This window comes from Asterias rubens, chromosome 19 (assembly GCF_902459465.1).
Source record: "Asterias rubens chromosome 19, eAstRub1.3, whole genome shotgun sequence".
Lineage (NCBI taxonomy): Eukaryota > Metazoa > Echinodermata > Asteroidea > Forcipulatida > Asteriidae > Asterias > Asterias rubens.
The window spans coordinates 12,429,264-12,443,351 of record NC_047080.1 but is presented as its reverse complement, the minus strand read 5'-3'; the positions used below and the strand labels follow the sequence as shown (position 1 = coordinate 12,443,351).

At 39.8% G+C, this 14,088-nt stretch overlaps 2 protein-coding genes across 6 annotated transcripts in view; one reads left to right on the top strand and one right to left on the bottom strand.

Moving 5' to 3' along the window:
• Positions 1-246: 246 nt before the first annotated feature.
• On the bottom strand, positions 247-2,483 carry LOC117303384 (haloacid dehalogenase-like hydrolase domain-containing protein 3). 4 transcript variants are annotated; one of them, XM_033787560.1, is made up of 3 exons: positions 2,398-2,483; positions 1,556-1,793; positions 247-1,021 (listed from the first exon to the last, which is right to left on the bottom strand). In XM_033787560.1, the coding sequence occupies exons 2-3, from the start codon at positions 1,746-1,748 to the stop codon at positions 495-497; spliced, it is 720 nt and encodes a 239-aa protein (XP_033643451.1). In that variant the 5' UTR covers positions 1,749-1,793; positions 2,398-2,483; the 3' UTR covers positions 247-494. The 4 variants fall into 4 exon arrangements, with proteins under 4 accessions (XP_033643451.1, XP_033643452.1, XP_033643450.1 ...); XM_033787561.1 differs by having other exon boundaries at positions 1,556-1,769; positions 2,402-2,480; XM_033787559.1 differs by having other exon boundaries at positions 2,402-2,477.
• A 5,285-nt stretch (positions 2,484-7,768) lies between these two features.
• Positions 7,769-14,088, top strand: part of LOC117302889 (collagen alpha-1(XI) chain-like) — a 64,530-nt gene continuing 58,210 nt past the window's right edge. For both annotated transcript variants that reach the window (XM_033786856.1, XM_033786855.1), the window contains exon 1: positions 7,769-8,233. In XM_033786856.1, the coding sequence (XP_033642747.1) occupies positions 8,116-8,233 (118 nt within the window). In that variant the 5' untranslated portion in view covers positions 7,769-8,115. The remainder of the gene's footprint in view (positions 8,234-14,088) is intronic.

The window sequence follows — 14,088 nt, the reverse complement described above, 5'->3', positions numbered from 1 at the left end:
CCTTTTTTTCTCTTCATTGGATTCTTGGCTAGTAGAGTGATTAAGTTTGCTTCTCTTTCTTGGCTAGTAGAGTGATTAAGTTTGCTTCTCTTTCTTGGCTAGTAGAGTGATTAAGTTTGCTTCTCTCCATTGGGTTCTTGGCTAGTAGAGTGATTAAGTTTGCTTCTCTTCATTGGATTCTTGGCTAGTAGAGTGATTAAGTTTGCTTCTCTTCATTGGATTCTTGGCTAGTAGAGTGATTAAGTTTGCTTCTCTCCATGGGGTTCTTGGCTAGTAGAGTGATTAAGTTTGCTTTTCTGAGAGTCCTTGGCTTCAAAACATAGAAATTAAATGAAGTTCGTCTATGCATGTTTAAATTCATCCTTTTTTTGATAATGGATGCTGATGGATATTCCGTGCATGCATTCTCTTGGCAAACTATTGACATTTGCGAACAACTCTTTGAGTTTGAGTCTTTCAAAGAAGTACCTATCATTGTTTTTATCTCACACATTTCATGACTTCACAATCAATGTCAGCTCTGAAAGATCCCGAATGAAGTGTCCTGAATCAACATGAGGATTCGACGTCTCCAATGAACCGTCCCTATCCACAATCACAGCTGACATTCCAACAGCCCTCGCTCCCTCGTAATCTTGACTCACATTATCACCAACATGCAGGCACTCCTCTGGTTGGACCTTTAACCTCTCCATTGCCATGCGAAATATCTCAGCATCAGGTTTCTGATGCCCGGTGTAGACAGAGAGTAAAATAAAAGCAAAATGTGAGGCAAGATTAACGGATCTTAGAACGTCCATCAAACGTTCATCACAGTTGGAGATCACACCTAGACATACCCCCTCGTTGTTTAGAGCGGAGAGTGTTGACTTAACTTCCGGGAAGACGTCCCACATTGAGGGAGTCTTGAAGTTTTCAAACAGTGTGGTGGCGATTTTGCTTATCGTCTGGTTATCGACTTGGCCACTCGTCATGAAGGTTCTTCTGATGACTTCACTCCACCATGCACTGGACGTCATACCTGAAATCACAAAAAAAAGTGCAAAAATCATGAAAACAAATTCCAATTTGTCTTTTCCTTTGGTTCCAAAGGGCAATTATCCTGTTGTAATACAAATTCTTTGAGATACAATGTAGTATCAGTCACTTTTAATGCTAGAACCTCATCCACTGTGGTTTTGAATAATAGGTAAAATATGCCAGTATGCAATATGATATCATGTGGTGAATGCACACAGTACAGTCAACCCTCCTACTGCCTGTCCATTCAATATCAACCACTGTGGTTTTGACAGATAGATAAACTATGCCAGCATGCAGTACAACTTCATGTGATGAATGCATCTACACAGTACACAGTACACAGTCAACCCTCCTACTGTCTGTCTATTCAATATCATCCACTTTGTGCATGGTTTTAAATGATACAATTTATGTAATTATGCATACACAGTACCACAATAAGCTCCGCTGTGCACAGTTGTGCACCCAAATGGTTGATCAACTGACTCCGTGGAAAATTAGACAAAAGTTGTGAGGTGTTTACAGTGCTTACCCGTGTGCACTCCATAATTTGGATGCTTTGCTCTTTGCTCTCTGAGGGCTGTATAGAAAGCCTTGTCTAGAACCTGTGGATCTAGCTTGATGCCATACTGTCGTGCTGCTCTACTGTACTGCTGACCGGTTGATTTGTTAACACGCATCAGCGTGTTATGGATGTCTAATGTTACTACCTTGTAGCGAAGCATTTTATCATCTCATGAGCTCATCTACGTAGGAAGAGACAATGCCAGCTGTAAGAATTGGTAATATTTTGTATATCATTATATAAGTGACAAATTCATTTTACAACAAAAACTCATGAACAAAATTTTCATCACTAGGACTGTGCAGTGTACACGGTAGGATAAGATTTATCGCGATTCAGAACCGCGATGCTTTGTGGAAAGGCATATGGGGCAGTTTGCTATGCGATGTATGTTGTCACGCACGACTCGCGCACGCATCGCCTATAACTTTGTGTGGGTTCAACAGCACCCTCTTTTGATATTTTGCTATTGGCGATAAATTTGTTATTAAATTAAATTGTGATTATTGTTTCTTTTAGCCCCAGTTTTGTGGCCAAGCTGAATCCTTGCTCTTTGCTTGGCCACAGAAGTGGGGCTAATTAAATTGAAATAAAAATGTTTAGATAATAATTAACACTGACCATACCTCCATGCACTGACTATATTAATAATGAGCTGTCGTCTGCTCTATTTTTAATTTGTATTCTCTTTCTTAACTTAGTGTGAAGGCACATATCGTATTCAATTTCAATCAATCAAGAAGCTGTAAAACACATTAAATAACACGTAAAAGTGTATGCATTCTATTCATAATGACATCTTATCATACTTGCCATCAAATTTCTACAAACGGACGTGCGGAAATGCTGAAATGTTCAACAATCCGGGGGCTGCAACACTACAATAACTTTGCACTTTGACATTGTGTTGTTGATTACATTGTCGCGCCAAGAGAGGGCGCTTTTGACTTATAAAGTTCAGATCCCAATATACGGCTCTGATAAAGTTATACGGCTCTGATAAAGTTCAGCCTTTTTTATGATAAATGTTATTGCTTATGCTGAAGCTTTTCGCATTTCCTCGGTGTAGTTTGACTTTAAAACAATCTTCACATGTATTTCATATCAAGGTGTAAATAGATATAACCCTATATTTATAAAGTCATAATAGTCGCCTGTTAACTCAAGTCAAAGACAAAGCAGACGACAAGCAATTTAACGAAATTAAGGCCGTGTCCGAAACGACGACTTCGGCTACAGCTACGTCTAGATCAGCGCGTCTACCAGTGTTGAAGAATAGCAGACGCGCGCGATCTAGCCGTAGCTGTAGCCGAAGTCGCCGTTTCGGACACGGCCTTACCTTATATTTTTGAACCACGCCCCCATGCGTCGAATATTCTCAATGTATTGGTATGGTACCCAAACGACCAACAACTCAAAAGTTCTTCAAGAACTTTAGGTACCTGACGATCTAATTTTGCACACAAAAAATCGTCTGCCCAAACTTTTTCGGCGGGACAGTTAACATAATCATCTTCATCTTCCTCTGTGCAGAAACCTCCGCTGGATACTCGCATCATGTTGAACCGCAAAACGAGGTTTAGTACAAGTGAATATTAATGTATACAGCTCATGCGTATGGAAAGATGACGACGTGGTCTGCTGTCCCTTTCAGCCAGGCTCATGTTCACCTCATTTTATCTCCATGCTGGTGGGTGGCGGCGAGTGCCCTCCCTCGGAAACGTGGATCACCATTTTTAAGCTCCAAACGACCATAATTCCACGGACGGTTGTTTTCATGTATTTAACTCCAGGTAAGCAATGCTAGTGCTGTGTGTGGACAGACCCTTCAAACTATTTTTTAATTTTAATGAAACTTTCATTGAAAGCATTTTGAAGATTGTGGCACGAACTTTTTATTTTTATTAGTCACCAAAACTTGGCCCACACGCGGCCATGCACATTGTCATTTCGGCTGCAAAGTATATTTTTTTGTTTTTTTCCCGCCATTTTATTGTTTGGTTGAGTTGATGACTGTATGCAGACACCTCCTGTGGAGAATCCATCTAATAAGTACCACTAATTAACATGATTAAGTCTTAAGAAGTAAAAAAACAAAAACAACAAAAAACAGAATGTAGGCCTACCTGCTTCACTTCAATTTAGGACAACTTGATTAATTTGTTTGGCGTTCTGTTTTGTTAGTTAGTTATAATTTCAATAACTTATATAGATTAGAATTAGAAGGCCACTTTTATGAGTGTTGCAAATTGATTGGGGTGACATGATTTGCTGACGGTGGGCCATGGCAAGGGATAGCATATTATAGGTTCTATTTTTTCCCCAATACAATTACGACTCAATCATAAACATGATAAATCAGCTGTTGTCGCCGGTTACAACGCATGGGTCCCTTTAACTTAAAGTGAGTGTTCAGTCTGTGGTAAATTTCGTCTAAAAGTTAGCTTTTCATTTGGCTGTGCCATTATGTGAAGGAAATCTCAAGAGAAATCTGTAAAATTGAATTTTTTTTAACTAAAAGTAAAAGTAAAGAAACAAAATCTCCCATCGTTGATCGATAGAGGGCGCAGTTTGTCGTATGCCACACAAACTAAGCTGGCATTATAACCGTCCTATCAACAAGTTTCTGTCTACCCATTAATTATTTAAAAAAAACACATGTAGAGCCTAAAGGTGTCATGAGGTGGTTAGCCCAAGATGAGTGATTATGAATCGTGTATTACTGTTAGGAAATCTTGCACATCAACAATCCACAGACACGTGTATGTACATAATTATTTTTTTCTCTTTACACATAGATGACAGGTCGGCAAATATATGACATAAGCGACTTTTTTGGTGCTGGTGGTCGGGCGAGGGGGGGGGGGGTGCTTACCCTTGATATTTTGTGTTACCTGGGTGTTTCTTTTAGGTGTTGATCGGGGAAACCTTCGAAGTGTATGAGAGGAACAGTGTACTTTTATTCAAAGTGGGAGCTGAGGGGGTTCGTAGTCCAGGGCTTGGGCCAATATTGAATTCTATTCTTGTCGGCAAGATCTTTAGGTATTTAAAGTATGGTTGAGCAATACAGGGGGAGGTCCTCTACTCTTGTGATTAACAACATTTTTTATTGCATATACTTTTTGGTACACACGGCCTGGACAGATATTAAAAACGCACACGATACCCCAGTGTCTATGTTTGTTCAATATGTGTCTTGTAATGGCAATGGGTCTTGTCTGCTGCCCATTAAACACTAATAAGATTGTGCTTGAGTTGAAGCAGATGAGTGTTGGGGCTTTGACTGCACTCTCAGGTAGTTGATTTCCATCTCTGTATAGAAGTGTTTATAGATGCCGATTCTGGACCTTCTCTGCAAGTTTCTGTGAGTGTGTCATCTTGTGCTCGGGCGCTTACAGCCTTTTTGAACCGTCTTCGGGATCTATTCTTGTCGAGTTGATTCATCATTATGTATTTGGATGAGGGCTGCTATTTTTCTTCATGCATTTAAAAAGTGAGATGCCCTTCTCGTATGAGAGGTGTTTCAGACTAGTTAGCTTGGTTGATCGTCTTCAAATGGTTTCGTTTCTTTTGCGAGGTGTGGCCTCCAGGCTTAGGTGGTGTCCGACCAGTAACTTGTAGAGCCTCAACACTCGTTGCTTTTTGTAAAAGAAATTTGATACCAGCCAAAATAGTTGTCAAAGTTCTGTAGGCCTATATTACGTCACGGTTTATTCCCTCAAATCAAACCTGCAGGGTATTTGGTAAAACAATTTCTCCCGTTGCTAAAATTATGTAAAAAGTTCAGGGTTACAGGAAGTCGCCGTTGGGTACGAGACGAGGTATTTAATGTGGTATTAGTTAAAACACCACCTGAAAATCAGCGTTATGGCTTGGTGATGTTCAAGTGTTCGAGGTCCATGCAGACGACAACTTAGCTGTCGTTCATATCAAAGTTGGTGTTTTCAATTAATTTGTAGTTTAAAAACCAGATTGAGCTGCTTACTATGAAGGGGAAATAAATACCCCTTGGTGAGCCGCAGTAATCAAATATGGGGTCCCGTACGTTGTGAAGAGTGACTCTTAATTGGTTGTTTCCTTTTAAAGTAGTTAGTCTGGAAGCTTAATGAATATGCAGTTCAAACAAGGACAATTTTTTCTTTGAAATAGTTCTTTCTGATATGAAATCATTTTTGAGAAAATTATCTGAAAACCTAACACAAAAACACACAATAGCTGATTTTTTTTTTTTTTTTTAAACTAAAGATAAGGCCTTTGTTTTTAGACCTCCATGATGAAAATTGTGCATATTTTTTCATTATTTTCTCGATCTCACCTTATACAACGGATTAAACCCAAATTTTCACTGGTTTATTTATTCGTGCTTGGTTTATTTTTTCGTGTTCTGTGTGCATACCATAAAGAATGAACACTGTCTGAGACTCAGTTCTACCCATCCTGTTAGGAACTATTAAGTGTTCCATGCACACACCTATATACATCGGTATAACCGAGGGAAAAAATAAATAATTGCCTACATTGAAAAAAATAACCCAAAACGCAAATCATTGAGGAGGTTCTAACACAGGGTCTTTGCACTTTTAATGAAGAAGTTCTTAATATAATATAACTCTTGTCAAATGTCAAGCTGTACTGATAACCCCAAGGTGACCCTTTGGAATTTATCATTCACTCCAGGACTAAGCACTGAAAACCACAGTTATTGCCACCATGTACTCATATCAAACCATTGAACTACATTAAACGAAACCAGTTGCATAATATCAGCTGAGATTGTAATTACACCTGCTGGTTAGTCTTAATAAGTAGGGGCTAGACCCCAAGAGTTAGTCGGGAGTCTTGTTCAACGACCGCCAGAGGCGTCTCACAGTTCGAACCTTGTCCTCAATTCGAACTGTTCGATGCCAGGGCCCAATTTCATAAAGCTGTTTAGCAGAGAATTTATGTGCTAAGCAACAAATTAGTGGGGCACCAGTCACAACGATGTTAACTTTATGGAATGTTGGCTGGTAACCTGTTTTTACTAAGCAATATTTTCCTGTGCTTGGCAAGTTTTTTCTGCTTACATGTTGATTTGTTAAATGTACGTTCATAAAACATGGCTAAAATTGTGTTTTTCCAACAATTTGATACGATTTTATTGTAAACCACATTTTAAATGTTTGCTATTTTGTGTTGAATCGTTATAGAAGCTAATTCATTTAATCATTCTGTGTTGCGTGTAGTATTTTTTAATTTGTAAGGCTTACCTCCTAAGTCAATGATAAAACCATTGATCACTTGATTGTGGCAGGTGAGCCAATGGAGCAAATAGAATAAATTAGTGTTCAGTGTAAAACACACGTTGGTTTATCCTGTAAAAGAATCTAGGGGAAGATCATGCTTCCCTGTCTACCGAAATTAGTCATAACGTCAATAAAGACTAACTTTAAAAATCACTAACACCCATTACTCTTTTATTGTCCATAACAGCTGGTACCAATCGTTCAGTCAAATCAGTAGCACCAGTGTGAGTCGAGTTTGTATTATCAATTTGATTTAGAAGAAAAGAATACCATTCTCCTGAAGATGATCAGTGCATATACTGATCAAAACGTTGAGACGTTATCTTTTCAGAAGCAGCCCTATCGTTAAAAGAGATATTCACATGGTTTTACAGCAACAAGGAAAATATTGAAAGTTGTCAGAAAATGTGTATGGTCAGTTTGCTTGTGTGGTTTCATTACTTATAGCTGGTGGTTCTAATATGAACTTGTGCTATAAGAACAAGCGTGGAGCGCACCATGGGGCGGGATTAAAGGTTAAGACTCATGCAACTTTAATAAGAATGTAGGGGTTGTCTCGGAAGTGCTGTAATGGGATGATCTGTTTGCGTTTGTCACAGATGATTCATTTGCTTTTCGATACTTATCTCGAAGGGAGAAAAGCAATCTGTTAATAAACTATTTTTCCATTGGGGTCGGATGCTGAAAATTAAGCCAACATAGCGAAGGAACATTTCTTAGGGATAGTGTTTTTGTTTGTTTGTGTTCCCTCCGATGGGTTCCTGTCTTACCCCCGTGCAAAATGAGATTTCCTTGGTCGCTCCACTTCTCTGGGCTATGATTCGCTGGGTAAAGTTATAGTTCAGCCGTCTGGGTACCTCGAATCTATCACAAGTCCGTAAGGTGTATACTTGTCCTCCTGACAAGGTGTTTGACTGGCCAGGGCGCGGGACAGGACTCGGTATTATCCGAAGGTGAATTGTTGCAACCCGCAAGGAAAACCGGGCGACGGCACTGTATACTGTTGTGGGGTACGGTGAAAATCGTCTGGCTGCCTCTGTTGCGACAACCTCTGCTGGGCTGGACTTTGACAACTTTTCTTTGTTGGTCAGAGAGAAAGTTGGCAGACAAACCCTTATCACATCTTAAAGAAAGAAAAACTAGAAAACCACTTCGAAAGTGTCAAGCTTGGCTGTCTGTGCACCCATGTCGTAGTTGGAGCTTGTATCAGATTCGGCGATTTTCTATTTTTTTTTTGAGGGGATGGATCGGACTTTTGTGCGATGCCCGCTTGGGATGGGCAGCCTGGTAATTGGCGTTTATCTAGTTCTCTTATCAGTAAATGCAGCTTCGTCTCAAGGAGTCTTTGCACTACCACAAGGTAAGTTGTATCTTCAGCTTTCATTCCATGTTTCCTTACACGATCAAACTTTACAGCAAAACCATAGTCATGGCTATACTTGGTTTGTACACTGAATCTACTGGAGTATTTGTTTACGTTGCAAAAAGTAAACCTGGTTGGGTTTGGTTTGGTGCGTGGGTGCCGCCATGATGATTTTCATCCAAATTCGGGCCAAACTGTGTGAAGTCATGTGTGAAATTAATACAGTTAGTGCGAAGCGTTATTTCTTATTACAGCGGAAGAGCAGATGTCATTTTGGGACCTCGGCCAAGTTCATTGCTTGCGCCTCGGACTTTTAATTTTGCTGATCATAATTATCACTATGGCGGTCACTCCATAGTTTGATATGAGTCAAATGTAGTCAGTTTTCATCAGTTTAACTTAAAATTCCGCAAATGCACCTTAAAACTTAAAAGTAAGTGGGAAAGATGTGATTTTCTTTTATGGTGTCGTAGAATAAATGTTGTACCACTGATTTTTGAAAGAATACATAAATCGAACTTGTTTATTTTTCACAGAGAAGTCTATCTATAGCTATCAGAAAAACAGCATAATCGCAGTTTAACTAAACTTTTATTGTCGTTTTGTTTTTCTAAACAAGTTTATACGTTAACATAGTACGAACATTCGAATTCCAGCCAATGGACCTAAATAAAGGTTGGTTTCAAAGGAGTTCAGATTGCAGCATTCAAACGAAAAAGAAATTCCGTATTGGCTTTGTCTTGAAGCCTATAGAGCTCATTGAGGGCGTGGCACATGTATAATGCATTATACTACGATGTGATTTTGCAGTTTTGTTGTTCAGTAGATTCACTCAAAAGTTGTAAAAAATGCATCTTGTCTTCCACCCGGTGCTTGATTATGTGGCATGGTGTACCCTTCTTATTATGTCTTCATTGTGCACCCGGAATCTCAGGAATTCTTAAGGTGTTTAGAGAGGGGGGGGGGGGTACTTCTGTAGTAGGGGACAATGCCTCGCCCAATGCCCTCGCCTCGTGGCTCGTCGCCTATGGACTGTGTGTACTCTACTGTTTATTTTATCAACGTGTGCCTCTATATAAATCTTCGCGGTTGGGCCTCGACATCTTAGATACATTGGTTGTGTTGATCGACAACAGACAACACAAATCATAATATGATGTTCAAATTGTACTTATTCTTTAATCTTATTCGAATCTACAAAAGGTGAAAGGCATAGCAAGTAACCATACCACATTCGCCATTTTGATTTATAATAAACTGCTTACTTGGGATACCATTTTTAATTGGTTGGATACCATTCTCAATTGGGATCAAGTTGTGGATTCTCATGTCACCGTAGCTCCATGATGTCACAGAGTGCCACATGATCTTTCCACGATCAACCGCATTCCATGACCTCATGAGGACGTAGCAACATTGTTTACGTAACAAGTGTGACTTGTGGTAGTCTGTCACCAATTTGGTGATTTATTCCGGTCATTAAACCTAGCCTTTACTGTCTGGTTGCACCCAAACACAATTATCTTCTGATGATAAGAACTGGTAGTCTGGCATGTGGTTCTTTTTATCAGGGAATCTCCTGCGGTAGCAGATGTATACACCAAGGGCTTTAGCTCCATGGGGACTCGTAGCCTTCGTACTGGAGGACCCACAACCTTTGTACTGGGGGACCCACAACCTTTGTACTGGGGGACCCACAACCTTTGTACTGGGGGACCCACGTTCAATCCATCAGTACTGGGGGACCCATATCCATCTGTGGGGACACACCTAGTGCATGATGGGGAACCTCTGTTAGACAATTCTTGGACAATCTATATTACTTGTTGTTCATGTTGCAATGGTTCTAAACAGTGCATTGATTTAACCCTAAGACATTGTGCTAAATATAAATGGAGAAGTGGGGATTTATCAGCCATATTTTATTTTATGTGTGCCAAACATCAGCTAAAACAAAGTTCATGTCTGAAAAGTAGGCACACCAGTTGAACCATAAGATTAACTCATCTCTAGTCATAGTATGCTTGTTTGATATCACACAAAATGAAGATGGTAACTTCACAACGATAATGCTTTCCATTAGGTCTACATACCACCACCAGTAGTAAAAACTGGTGCCGGCATAATTTCTCAAATATGATGCTCAAAGAGTAGGGTTAGGGTCCCAGCAGCTGGAATCTAGTCTGGTGACCGAAGGCGACACATCATGCCGGGCGGGACAGAGACCTGACTGCCACGTTGACGCCATGCAGAACATACTTTATAGTGTAAAATCATTCCTTGATATAAATGTCCTGGAATTACATCTTTGAGAGGGCAAGACCATTTTCATTTTGTACAAGGCACTTCCATAAGAAATCTTAAAGTCTATGGGGAACTTTGGAAGGGACATCAAGGCCAAGCCCTGGGGGCACCACATGCCATGGCATCAGTGGCCTCCATTTTGTTCCAGGCATGAATGTTGCTCTTTGAGATTATTTCAAAAACAATATTTTACAGAGAACATGTGATAATTTCTGCTTTTAAATAGGTTGTGCCTCCAGTGAGGCAACACGTTTTCCCAACCAAAGACCCACTTTGAACAGGTCTAAACTACAGAGCCATGTGTTTATATACTGTTCCACAATGGTACGTAAAGATTGAGAAAACAGACAACCTGTCATTTCCTATTACCCATCTCACTGGTCTAAAACCATGTCAGGCCACTACATACAGTTCAATGCTTTGTTCAAGACTTCGAGTGGCTACTACTCATGATGAAGTAACCACATGAATTATTCAGTATCAATGCGCAGGAAATTCTTTTAAACCTACTATAGTGGTCATATTTCGACCATGGGATGTTTCTGTGCAGTCTCCATCACACAGCAATCAACAAGTCATTTTATTGCACAATGCATTTATATACTACAGAAAAGACACAAGATCAAATCTGGTAACACTCTGCTGTTTTGTGCTGACCCACCAAGTTTCCTTTAGGCAATATTATGTAACATTTGTGTTGGTAACCCTAGAAACAATGTCCCGAAAGACCTCGGGTCTACGTGGCCTATTTGGTATCTGAGTTTTATATAAATAGTCCAGATGGAAGATTATGTAGCTTAATCAAACAATACCAAAAGGACTTTAGTTCTAGTGTTTCGCCAAATTGTTCAGTAAAACTTGAAGCATTCTGAAAGCTTTACCGACGCACATGCATTCCTTCCTCGTTATATGACCACCAATACAAATATTGGATGTACTATATGACCATACCAATCATTGGATGCTGAAATTGAGAGACATTTTAATTCCATTCATCAGTATTTTTCATCATATTGTAAAGTTTTCTAATGCATGACAGCTGTTTGAGAGCTCTACCTGTGTGTGGAATAATCGACCATGTTAGCTTCCCTGTGGTCGTTCATTTGTCTCCTATTACAAACCAGTCAGGCAGTTTTAAGACAGCTTTATGCAACCTCGTCCCCATGGTGTAGCTCATTTCCGCTGAAAGGACCCCAGTGGAATAGAGAAATGTACGGCCCTGTGATTGGTTACCGATGTACCATTTTAAATTCCCGTTATTTATATCCCGGAATCGCCGTACACAGATTTTAATGAGTATCTTTGAAACGGGGGTCGATAACCATTGAGTATGAGGTTGAAACCCGAATGCCCTCCCGCCCAGATGGTCTGGCATGGTTCTCGTACGATCCCGCGCACGTAATTATTGTGAACATTTCGTTCCCAAGCCCTGGTAGACTTGTAATTCAGACGCAGAGGAGGTCATGATAAGGTCGCATACTTTCCTTATTATGTAGTTATGAGTCCTATTGAGCTAAGCAATTACCCCCACTTCAAAATGCAATATTGTCATAACGTATATAACTGGAACACTTGCAGGTCCACAATCTGTGTGTGTGTGTGGTATACAACAACATCCACCCATCTTTTCTTGGTTTCCTCTCCCCTTTCTGGTTTCAAATGTTAATTCCCAAGAAAGTGAAAAGTTTTTGGGTGAGCAATAATAATTATGTCTGTGTTAATGTACGTGCACTTCGTTTAGTTTACCCTCATCAACCCCGATGGTATAACTTTCCATATAAGGTGACACTATTCACTCGATTGAAAAAGCAATACAATGTGTATACACACCAAAAGGGCACTACGTGAACCCAATCTAATTTGAAAGTGGGAACATTTGTTATAATGCTTTAATAGTAACCCACGTATCCTCAGTTTAACTCGGACAAGGTTATACGTAATTTGGCCTTCCGCAGATGTCGTTTAACAAAAAACCAAAACACAAAAGAAAATTCATGCTCTATTTTTTCCCTCCGGCGACTGAGTGAAAGTTTATGTTTGCAAGCCAGGCAGTAACCGTTGTCGATGATAGCTTTAGGTCGTAACTCTCTCGGAGTAGATTAGTTTACATGCATAATTACGGCATATATCACCGGTGACCTTGTCGGCTGTAGAGCCAAGAAGGCAAACTAGGGTTGCCCTCTACAATAGAGTGGCTGAATCAGCATCCTCTACCCCACTATGTCCTCGAGAATTGCTGCTTAATGGGGCCATACCACCGGGACTCTACCCCTTAGAAGCTTTCGGGGAGACTAAACCCAATTTCGAAAAACAAAACAAGAACAATCCATCTAGCGCAGAAAAACATAGCACAATATTTTCTTGGTATTGAAGTTGTCTGTAGCCCTTTTCGAAAACACGGATATGGCACATGGCTTCGGCTTTGCCTTCCATAACGTAGCCTTCCACAACGTCGCCTAAAGCCCCGTTAAGAAAGCGCACTGTTTCCAAGATAAATAATGAAGCTAGCCTCAGCCCAAACCCAAGCCTAAGTCGTGGTTTAACGTGTGCCATCTGTGTCCGGTATCTTGCCCATTAATTTTGCTCTAAAAGCAAACTGTTAGGTAATAAGCTCGATGGAAATTGGGCTCATGGTCATGTTTCAGTCGAAGTGCCACAAGATTGAGTTAAATCAAGTTTCTGGGTGTGTCTTAATATCATTTATGGAGATGTAATGAATTGTGGACAGTAACTGTATAAGGAACGTAATCTATACTTTACTTGGTAAATAAAGCATTATGGTTGAACTGATGAAAAAGCTATTACTTTTCCCACAATCGAACATTTGGCTGGAGAAGTACATCCTAAAAATGTAAATAAGCACTGACTGCATAGAGCCTTTAGGTTTGTCATTTGAACAGTTAATTTTAACGTGCTGAAATGTTCACCGTGGTCGACTTGTCTTTTGAATGAGGATATTATATTAGGTTTGTAGAGCACAACATTGGTGGACATTATTAACGTGTGAGAATCTTGTTGTGCGGTATGAACACTAACCTGAGAAACTGTTTACAGTGGTGTCACGGATAGGGCATCCTGTGGTTTTTTGGAGGACCAGATACAAAGTGGGCCTAACTATTGGTGATGTTTTTTGTGGCCTATCGTGGTATCTGATGGTCAGCATGGTTGGGTTGTCAAATTAAAGTGTAGTGCAAATACCTCCTGAACTATCAATAAAGAATACGTGATTATTGTGTACACATTATTGTGTTTTTACAAGATCTTACGCCATTGAAAAAAAACATAAACATGAACACATGCACAAATGCGTTGAAAGTTCACTGAGTTACTTTACAAAGTTTGTTGTTTTATTTTAACTGACACGTCGACCCCATATAGGCCCACGCATTAATAAAACGATCACGAAGCATGTTTCTATTTGAGTATAGGCTACTGAAACCACAGTCTGTAATTTTTAGTTTTTTCTGTAGAATTTCTTACTTCACTACATACTTTATAAAGAATCGAAGGGTATAGTTGGCAAAAGTGGTAGCCATTTAAAAGTACAT